The sequence below is a fragment of the Mus musculus genome, chromosome 7 (assembly GCF_000001635.26).
Source record: "Mus musculus strain C57BL/6J chromosome 7, GRCm38.p6 C57BL/6J".
NCBI lineage: Eukaryota > Metazoa > Chordata > Mammalia > Rodentia > Muridae > Mus > Mus musculus.
The window spans coordinates 12,921,426-12,931,455 of NC_000073.6; the positions used below are offsets into that span (position 1 = coordinate 12,921,426).

The 10,030-nt window shown below is 49.8% G+C and overlaps 2 protein-coding genes and 1 non-coding gene across 3 annotated transcripts; all 3 read left to right on the plus strand.

Moving 5' to 3' along the window:
• The first annotated feature begins 885 nt into the window (after positions 1-885).
• Rps5 (ribosomal protein S5) lies at positions 886-5,261 on the plus strand. Its single transcript, NM_009095.2, has 6 exons — positions 886-963; positions 1,548-1,656; positions 3,967-4,176; positions 4,312-4,440; positions 4,971-5,069; positions 5,147-5,261. Exons 2-6 carry the CDS (start codon positions 1,549-1,551, stop codon positions 5,213-5,215), a joined length of 615 nt encoding a protein of 204 aa, NP_033121.2. The 5' UTR covers positions 886-963; position 1,548; the 3' UTR covers positions 5,216-5,261.
• A 729-nt stretch (positions 5,262-5,990) lies between these two features.
• On the plus strand, positions 5,991-9,647 carry Rnf225 (ring finger protein 225). The gene is made up of 2 exons (NM_029809.2): positions 5,991-6,041; positions 6,460-9,647. Exon 2 carries the CDS (start codon positions 6,471-6,473, stop codon positions 7,467-7,469), a length of 999 nt encoding a protein of 332 aa, NP_084085.1. The 5' UTR covers positions 5,991-6,041; positions 6,460-6,470; the 3' UTR covers positions 7,470-9,647.
• On the plus strand, positions 9,349-9,455 carry LOC115486563. The gene has a single exon (XR_003946914.1). It is a non-coding gene; the product is annotated as a U6 spliceosomal RNA (small nuclear RNA).
• Positions 9,648-10,030: the final 383 nt, after the last annotated feature.

Consider the following 10,030-nt stretch of genomic DNA (forward strand, 5'->3'; position numbering starts at 1 on the left):
CTCCCTCCCTCTTTCCTCTTCTCTCCTCTCCCCTCCCTCCTCTCCTTATGTTTCATCCCAGCAGTTGGGAGGAGCAGAGGCAGATGAATCAGCCTGGTCTAAAGAGCGAGTTCCTGGACAGCCGGTGCTACAAGGAGAAACCCTGTCTCCAAAACAAACAAACAAACAAACCCACCCCTGGGGGTGAACCTGCTGGCAAGGTCTCTCCCTTATTAGTACCAAATCACTGGGATCTCAGATAAGTAAGTCACCTAGGAGATCCCCGGGCTGCCAACCCCTCCAGGACTCCCCTCTATGTATCCCTCCCCGGGGAGGTTCACGAATGGCGGTCGGAATCTACTGTCCGCGATTGAACCTGAGGAAAAAAAGCCCAGACAAGCGTGGCCAGAGTGATTAAAAAGGAAGTGATCCCATACCGGAAGCCTGGGACCCGCCGAGCATGGCTTGCGGGAGGGGAGAGGGTGGGGCCCGTGCTTGTGAACCCGGATCGGTGGTAACCACAGGACCCGACTCCATTATTTTGGTGAGAAAATGTGAGCCGAGCTGGTTGCCCTAGCTAAGAATCCACCGTCCATGGTTCCTGGGTTTTGCAGCCTAATTACGGAGAGCGTGGACTGGACGTCAGCACTACTTAGATATGGCGGCGTCGGTCTCACCAAAGTTTCTGCGCATGTGCGCCGACTCAGAAGCCTAGCTAGTACTTCAGAGGTCCGCCAGAAGACGGGCGTGGCGCTGTTTCTAAAAGTGCGCATGCTTTACCCGGCTCAAAGGGCGCCTCTCATCCTAGCGCTTGATTGGTTGGTGAGCACGCTGTTTTCATCTGCGCGTGCGTCTCTACCTCTGACCCGGAAGTTTTCGCTTTGCATAAAAGCGCTAGTCCGCTGCGCGCGGCCTCTTCCTGTCTGTATCAGGGCGGCGCGTGGTCCACGCCGAGCGACTGAGAAGCCCAGTCTGCGCCCTCAGGTGAGGCTGCGGAGGGACACGGAGTTCAGAAGAGGTGACCATGAGTGTTCTAAGGCACATCTGGGGGGCCGGAGGCCGAACCTGAAGCCTGGGCGTGACCGCTTGGATCTCACCGTTTCTCTGCGAAAAAGGGTGCCTAGGGAAACTCGGCACGGGCCGAGTTAGTCTTCGCCTCTTGTTTGCACTGTTTTGACTTCATACTTTGCACACACGGGACTCCAGGGAAATCACTTGGGTCATATACCATAAACATAAATCTAGGTTTGCTTAGTTTTGTGATGACTCTTTTGCTCAGTACACGTTCTAAGTGCACAACGGAAATCTGATGGGAGCTGATGAGTATACGGCTTCATGAACCATCATACTGTGGTCCATGTACCAGCTGATTAGCGGGGTGACTGCCGAGTTACTTTAGAATCCTGAGTGGTTTTCCTGGGTTTGGAGAGCTGTTCAAAGCTTTCTGGGTCTCCCCTTCATGTCCCAGTTTGCCACAAAGTGAGAGTTCGTCTGAAGAGTTTGGGGTCAGAGTGACTGCTCCAGCATGTCTAGGCAGTAACGGTTTCTTGCCATTCTCCTGTCCCCAGGATGACTGAGTGGGAAGCAGCCACACCAGCGGTGGCAGAGACCCCTGACATCAAGCTCTTTGGGAAATGGAGCACTGATGACGTGCAGATCAACGATATTTCTCTGCAGGTAAAAGGAACTTAATGATTGTTCTTTGTGATGATTTTTTTAATTGAGACCAGGTGTGGATGAGCTTCTAGTTCAGAAAAGGGCATAAAACAACCAGTGGATGTACAAGACAGGTAGAAGAGCAATAACTGGACAGCTACACCCACGCCTAATACAAACTGGCACTAAAAGATGTTAGAGTGTGGTTTTTATCCCGTATTTTTCTAATCGTGTGTCTCTTGAGACAGAGTCAGGGTCTTGCTGTGTAGCCCTTGCTGGCTGCCTGGAGCTCTTTGAGATCTTGCCTCTGTCTCCCATGTGCCACTACACCTGACTTGATGTCCCCTTTCGTTTGTATATTCAGTTAGTGGGTATCAATTGAAAAGATGGCTTTAGTCAACTGAACCATGTTGGCACCCTTGTCAAAAGCAGTTGGTAAGCTGCTATCAGCCTACAGCAAGAGGAATTTGAGTATGAGACCAGTTGGTGCTATGAATGTTCCCTGCTGCCCTCCCCTGAAAAATGTCAGTTGGCTATGGGTACTGTTATGGCTAAGTTAGTATGGGAGCTATTTGCTTTGCCCTCATAACCCATTTTGAGGTAATCTCATATAGCTGAGACTGGCCTGAAACCCTGTCTAGTGGAAAAAGCTAATATCTGCATTCTGTCCCGAGTGCTGGGATTGAAGGTATATATCACCATTCCAAGTTTATCCCACTACTTGACATTGAACCCAGGGCTTTTTACAAAGCAAGCACCCTACCAACTCAGCTATATCTTTCGGCCCAGTTGTCTATTTTGTTCAAAGGAATTAAAGTATGTCTACTGTCTGTAAAGATACCACAGAATGAGCTTGTAAGGTGGTTCAGCCTATAAAGACAGTTACCACAAAGCCTGACAATATAAGTTTAATCCTTTGAATCCAAGGTAGAAGAATAGAACTGACAGCTGCAAATTGTCCCCTGACTTGCGTACATGCCCAAAATAGAAGGGAAAAAGAAACAGCAGGACCTAGGCATTAATCTAAAAGATTTTCAGTCTTGTCTAGTGAGTGTTTAGTTTACTTTGTGAGTTTATTTGGGGAGGTCTGCAATCCTTTTTGTGTTAGCGATTAGAGCCAGGGCTTTTTCACATGCTAGGCCAACACACATTGTTACTGAGACACAGTGTGTACACACTTCGAACTTCTTAGGCAACAGGTAGGTTAATAAATGTGGTTTTGTCTCACAGGTGGTCCAGAATAATCTGTCAAGTGCTGGTGTGCTGCCAAGTGTCCTTAAACTACACAGGACAGCCCTCCCTTCTTTGAGGAGTCCCAAGTGTCCTTAGCATCTTGAATCAATGGTGTGTGCATTTAAGCCCAGCACTCTGGCAGATCTCTAAGTATAGGACCACACTGTACTACATAGTGAATTCCAGGGCTACATGGGAGACTCTTTAAAAAATATCCATACTGAGCCGGGTGTGGTGGCGCACGCCTTTAATCCCAGCACTTGGGAGGCAGAGGCAGGAGGATTTCTGAGTTCGAGGCCAGCCTGGTCTACAGAGTGAGTTCCAGGACAGCCAGGACTACACAGAGAAACCCTGTCTTGAAAAAACAAACAAACAAAATATATCCATAGTAACATTTTTTTAAAATAATGTAGTTATTTTTATGTGTAGTGATGTTCTGTCTGTGAGGTTGTCAAATCTGCTGAAGTTACAGACAGTTGTGAGTTGCCGTGGGGGTTCTTGGAATAGAAGTTGAGTTCTTTGGAAGAGCAGTCAAAACTCTGAGCCATCTCTGCGGCCCCCCAAGCCCCAGACAGGGTTTCTCTGTAGTGTTGGTTGTCCTGTAACTGTGGAACAGGCTGGCCTTAAACTCACAGAAGTGCTCCTGCTTCTGCCTCCCAGGTGCTGAGATTAAAGGTGTGTACCATTACCGCCTGACTCAAAGTGCAGTTACTTAATACTTGTAAAAACTGAATTCTGGTCCCTTGTTTGCATATTACAGGAAGTGTTCTCTCTCCCCTTGCCCCTGAGGCAAGATCTCACTGTGCACCCCTGGCTGTTCTGAAATTCACTGTAGACCAGGCTGATCTTAAACTGCTAGAGATCCTGTCTCCCAAGTGTTAGGATGTAGAAGTGTGCACACTGCGGGCAGCACTTTCCCCTTTTATGAATGGGAGTGTGACTTAAGCAGTCACTGGTTTGGTTTTACTTTCTTAAAGCTCATGTTCACAACCTGCTGGGGACATGCCATGGCTTGAGTCAGTTCTCAGTCTCCTCTAATCTATCTGAGGCTGGTCCCACTACTGACTACTCCTTCGTGCTTCTCTCTTTACCACCCAGGATTACATTGCTGTGAAGGAGAAGTATGCCAAGTACCTGCCCCACAGTGCCGGACGGTATGCTGCCAAGCGCTTCCGCAAAGCACAATGTCCCATCGTGGAGCGCCTTACTAACTCCATGATGATGCATGGTCGTAACAACGGCAAGAAGCTCATGACTGTGCGAATTGTCAAGCATGCCTTTGAGATCATCCACCTGCTCACTGGTGAGGTAAGGTTTTGTCCTTGATTCATACCAAAGCTTCATGGTATACATGCCAGGTTCATTACCTGGGACACCGCCACCTTGTTTAGGGTTGAAAAGGTTGGGGGTGGATATCAGGCTCACGCCTCCCTTTTCTGCCAGAACCCTCTGCAGGTCCTGGTGAATGCTATCATCAACAGTGGCCCCCGAGAAGACTCAACACGCATTGGGCGGGCCGGTACAGTGAGACGACAGGCTGTGGATGTGTCCCCACTGCGTCGAGTGAATCAGGTGGGTCAGAGGCTTGTGAAGGGGTGGGGTAGGAGCCATCAGCACAAGTGGGTGGGGTCCTGTCTTGCATGTTTTACCAGGAACCTCACTTCCTCCAGGAAACCTTCCTGGATTTCCACTCGGTATGAGGCAGATGGTAGTCCAGCCTTCCCAGTCTGGTTCATCTCATCCCTAGTGTATACTTTCACAACAGGCTTTGTTTTGTTTCTTCTTGATTTGTTTGAGTCTATTTTGTGGTGGTACACGTACCTACCTGTAATTTTAGCTACTTGAAAGGCACAGGGTGGATTGCTTGATACCTGAGTACCATGGGGACATCAAGGGTTCCAGTCAAAAGCATCAAATATTTTGCTGGCAGTTCTTAAGTCTCTTTGTTAGTTGGGGCCCTTGTTTTCTCAGCCCTCTCAGATCAGCTATCTGATAAGGTATCAACTCCCTAAAGTAGTAAGTATATGGTATCTGTTGAGGTGGGTCCCAGGTCACTGGCAGGAGGGACCGTTTGAGGCCTGAGCCCTGTCTGTCTTGTCTAGGCCATCTGGCTGCTGTGCACAGGGGCTCGTGAGGCTGCTTTCCGGAACATCAAGACCATCGCCGAGTGCCTTGCAGATGAGCTCATTAATGCTGCCAAGGTGGGTCAGGGCATACCACTTGGGTTGGGCATTTGGGAGTTTGTCCAGCATTCAGAGCTAACCATCTGTCCTTGCAGGGCTCCTCCAATTCCTATGCCATCAAGAAGAAAGATGAACTGGAGCGTGTGGCCAAGTCTAACCGCTGATTTCCCAGCTGCTGCCTAATAAACTGTGTCCTTTGGAACAACTATACCTTCCTGTGTGCTTGTCTAATCATTTAGGGCATAGGGTACCTCCCATGGTATAGAGGATGCAGCTCACCTCCCTGGCATGGCATTCACCAGTAAACAAAAAGAAAATTGTATTTTCTTAAAGATTTATTATGTAAGTACAGTACACTGTAGCTGTCTCCAGATACTCCAGAAGAGGGAGTCAGATCTCATTATGGATGGGTGTGAGCCACCATATGGTTGCTGGGGACTTGTACTCAGGACCCTCGGAAGTGCAATCAGTGCTCTTAACTGCTGAGCCATCTTTCTAGCCCTGGAACTATTATTTTCATGACGAGTGCCTGCAGAATTGTAGCACCTCAGAACTAGTGCTAGTAAGAGGGTGTAAGCCTGGTGCCCAGGGAAGACCCAACAAGTATTGGGGATGAGGAACTTGTGTTGGTCTGGTCTAGGTGGATCTAGTTTGTTCACTCCCATAGTGTGGTTTGTGTACAGGCTTCAAGTGCCCCTATGGAGACCAGTACTAAAGGCTTTGAAGAGTGGTCCATGGTCTTGTTCTATTAGCAGACAACCCACCCCAGCATCTGTTATAGATCAGACTATTCATGCTAGTAGGAGGGGCCTGGGGGCGGGGCGAGTGGCTAGACTGGTTTAACAGGTATGTGGGAACCTAGAGGGTTGGCCTAAGGTCAGGTGTACTCCTTCAGGGAGGAGCACTTAGCTACCTAGTGGCAGACAAGCCAGAAATTGGGGTCAGAACGGAAGAGACGCTGCAATCCCGCACAAGGAAAGGTGTCTACAGGTGGGTGTCTTGCAAAGTGACCAGAGTCAGTTGTTTCTGTTTGAGGAGTTAGCTCTCATAACCTGAATTTACTACTTTTCTTCTCAGCTATTGGGCACCTCAACGCCGGCTTGGGGGTGCAGTGGTCCAGGTGACAGATTAATATAGTGAGTGTTCCCTGGAGTCTTAATTACTCCGGGACTATTCTTACTCAAGGTTGGAGTTGATCCTCTTGTATCTCTCCAGAGATGTATCCTCTACATCTTTGAAACTGCTTCAGTCTTACCCAGTTTCTCTCTAGACCTTTGGCGACAGTGGGTCCAAACAAGGACTCCCTGCCCTCGCTTTTTTGCTTCCTTAGACCTACTCTGCTCCTCTCTGAAATTTTGTCAGTCTGTCAACAACCTCCAGGTTCCTACCTAAGCTCTTCTCTCCATAGGTCCAGTCTGAATGCCGTGTCCTCGGCTGCCCTGGCTCCGCCGCCACCGAACATCCCAGGGCTCTGGCCCCAGCTCCCCAAGTACCGTCTCTGCTCCTAACTCCCCTAGCAGAGGCGAAGACGAGGATGCAGAAGAGGAGGAGGGCGATGGCACCCCTGGCTCAGGCCCCATTCTGCCCCCTACATCCCCCATGGAATGTCTTATCTGCGTGTCACCCTTCGACGGCATTTTCAAGCTGCCTAAACGCCTGGACTGCGGTCACGTATTCTGTCTCGAGTGCCTGGCACGCCTGTCGCTGGCTACTGCGGGTGGCGGCGATGCAGTGGCTTGCCCCATGTGCCGCGCGCCCACACGCTTGGCCCCGCGCCGGGGGCTGCCCGCTCTGCCCACACAGCCCGGTTTGCTGCCTCGCGATGCGCGCGCGCCACTGCCACGCCAGGGTTCTGTGCGCTTTGACCGACGCCGGGGTCTCCTGTACCTGCGGCCACCACCGCCGTCTCCCGGGCCGCGAAAGAGCCGCACAGTGCGTGCCCCACCGCCTCCACCCCCGCTTCGCCTCGGCCGCCCGCTGTCACGTCGCCTGTCCCTGAGCAGTCCAGCATGGGCTTTCAACGCAGCAGTGGCGCTAGCTGTGCTGGTGGCCGCGGGTCTCGTGGTTTCTGGTGTGTACATCTTTTTCCTCATTCCTCATGTCACCAATTCCGGTGTGCGGCCTCAGACTGTGGCGCTGGCCCCCGAAAATGACTTCTGGGTTTCACCGCGGCCCACGCCAGTGGCGCCCTGGACCCATGCCTGGACACGACGCCCCACAAAGCCTGACCTGGACCTGGACGATACCCTGCCAGAGGCTACCAAGGACACGCCCGAGCTTGAGGAGGCTACCAAAGACCCAGTAGAGACTCAGGGGATCCCGGATTTACCACCAGATCAAACACCAAAGGCAGAGATTGATCTTAACTGGAACCCGAAGGCTCAGGCTGATGGGAAGAAGGTGCAATTGCAGCAATAAATGCCTCCACGCTGCAGGCCCAGTCTCCTGGCCTGAGGGACTTCTGTGTCATCCCGGAAGGCAGTAACAAAATGCATACTAAAGTGCCCATTTCTCGGAATTGGGGACTGGAAAGACATGAACTCTTTCAAACCATGCTACAAGAATCCTCTGAGGACATCTTTAATTCCCGTGACCATCCAGCTAAAGGTACTCTCTCTGGCCATGACCTTAATGAACGGCATACCTTTGTAGGTCTAGATGGGGTGCCCCTGATGTTCATCTCTGTGGAAGTCCAGCCGGCCTCTTCCCCAGTGTCATCTACACAGAACTGTGTCAGGGTCCTTTAGCATTGGTCTTGATGGAAGGCTGTTAGGAGCACTTTAAGTTATACCAGCACAGACCCCTGCTGGAGACACTCCTGGCCAGCTCTGGGGACTGAAGGATCTGATCTACTCATCCTTTGGGCTCGCCGCAGGGGCTTGGGGCACCCATCTGGGTAGCACAAAACAGCTGTTCTGCTCATGCATCCTCCTTCCCACAGCCAGTCTGTAAACTTCAGCACTTGCACACCTGACCAAGATTCCAAATTGGAGGGGCGAATGTGGACTGGCTAGGGCTGGGGAAAGCCTTGACTCCTGAAGACTGGCTCCCAATTGAGATGTCAATTCCAAATTGATCTAGGAACTTCTCTGGACTTCGGTTCCTGGGTCTGATGCAATATGTTGTGGACTAATTGTTGTCATCAAGGCTTAGAGAGCCAAGGCCTCCTGTAGCTCAGACAGAAATATTCAATGAGGGAAGGTCTGGTCCTCCCTAGCTAACATGAGAAATGCTGTTAGCTACTCCCGGGCTCCATCAGCTCTGCGTAGCCTTCCTTCTGCCTCAGCTAAAGTCTAAGTCTTTCCAGTGTTCACCTCTGTGGTAGATGTCTCCTGTCTTTCTCCCAAAAGCCTTCTTTGCTTAGACAGAGTAGGAGGAAGGCAGCTACTCTCTGCATAGGCTGATCAAAGGGCCTCTGAAAACCATGTCCTACCTCACCTCACCTGGCAAGAGACACGGTATATTAAGGGTGGGCAGCGTTTTCCAGAATGAAATGTGACTTCTATGTATCTGGAGGCTTCTGAGTGGTTTATTTACCTGTATGTCCTCAGCACCAGGCATCAGTTGATTCAGAACAGTTGCCAGGGAGTGACTGCATCATGGATGACGGAGGCAGCCTGGGAATGCCAACAGGCACACTAAGCTTGTAAGCTCCCAGCTGCCATGGGCCCCAGCATGTCTGTTGGAGCAACTCAGCTGCTTCTTCCAGGTATGAAACCAGAGGAAGAACATCAGGGAACCCAGGGGTGTATCTTCCCAGACCAGTTCTTGGCTCACACTTGGGTGCCAACATCACCCACAGGGCTGGGATCAATGCACTGGATCACTGGAACCACACTGCCCAGCTTCACAGGCTGATCCAGAGGGGAGCAGAGTGAGTGGTCTGGGTTAGTTTCCTCTGGCTAGTTTAACAACTTATCCCCAACTCTATGTCTTAGAGCCACATACATTACCTCACAGTTCTGCAGTCCAGAAGTCTAAAATCCTATCATGGGGCAAAAACTGAAGTACCTGGAAGATAGAGGCAGGAAGACCAGGAGTTCAAGGCTACAAGTGAGTTTGAGGCCAGCGCGGTTACAAGAGATCCTGTCTTAAAATAAAAACCAATCATCAATCAATAAAGTTAGGGAGCCAACAGTCCCATGTCCTCCTGAAGACTCTGAGGGATTCTATTTCTTAGTTTTCCAGTTTCTAGACTGCCTTCCTTGGCTTGTGGTTCCCTCAAATCCAGCATCAAAACATCATCATATGTCCTTGACATTGGAGCTATCTTCTTTCACTTATAAAAACATTAGGAATGCTCGCTTCGGCAGCACGTATACTAAAATTGGAACGATACAGGGAAGATTAGCATGGCCCCTGCGCAAGGATGACACGAAAATTCGTGAAGCGTTAAAAAAAAAAAAGGAATATACTGGACCCATCTATCCAGACAATCAAAGACAATTACCCAACTCAAGATTTGTGTATGGGGGTACGGGAGATGCTGGGCATTGAACCCAAGTGCTCACAAACGCTAAGCACCCTTCTACTGATCTACATTCCAGTCATTTTTTGAATTTTTATTTATACTTTTAATTAAAAATTTTAATTATGTATTTATGTGTATGTATATGTTTCTGTGTATGTACCCAAGGAGGTGAGAGAGGTCTGTTCCCTGAAGCTGGAGTTCCAGGCAATTGTGAGCTGCCTAATGTGGTGGCTGGGAACAGAACTTGGGTCTTCGGCAAGAACAGTAGGTGCTCTTAATCACTGAGCCATTACTCCAGCTCCTGAATTTTTTGTTGTTGGTGATTTTTTGTTTCTTTTGTTTGTTTGTTTGTTTTTGTTTTCCAAGACAACATTTCTCTGTGTAGCCCTGTCTGTCCTGGAACTCTATCTGTAGACCAGGCTGGCCTTGAACTGGCTCCCAAGTGCTAGGATTAAAGGCATGCACTACCATGCCTGGCTTGATTTTTATTTTTTACTTTTTATTTACT

What these genes read in the sequence shown, in the direction of transcription:
- Rps5 (NM_009095.2), top strand. Translation starts at nt 1,549, where the DNA reads ATGACTGAGTGGGAAGCAGCCACACCAGCGGTGGCAGAGACCCCTGAC. An exon ending in TCAACGATATTTCTCTGCAG is followed by an intron (nt 1,657 to 3,966) that starts GTAAAAGGAACT and finishes TTTACCACCCAG; the next exon opens with GATTACATTGCTGTGAAGGA. An exon ending in TCCACCTGCTCACTGGTGAG is followed by an intron (nt 4,177 to 4,311) that starts GTAAGGTTTTGT and finishes CTTTTCTGCCAG; the next exon opens with AACCCTCTGCAGGTCCTGGT.
- Rnf225 (NM_029809.2), top strand. Translation starts at nt 6,471, where the DNA reads ATGCCGTGTCCTCGGCTGCCCTGGCTCCGCCGCCACCGAACATCCCAG.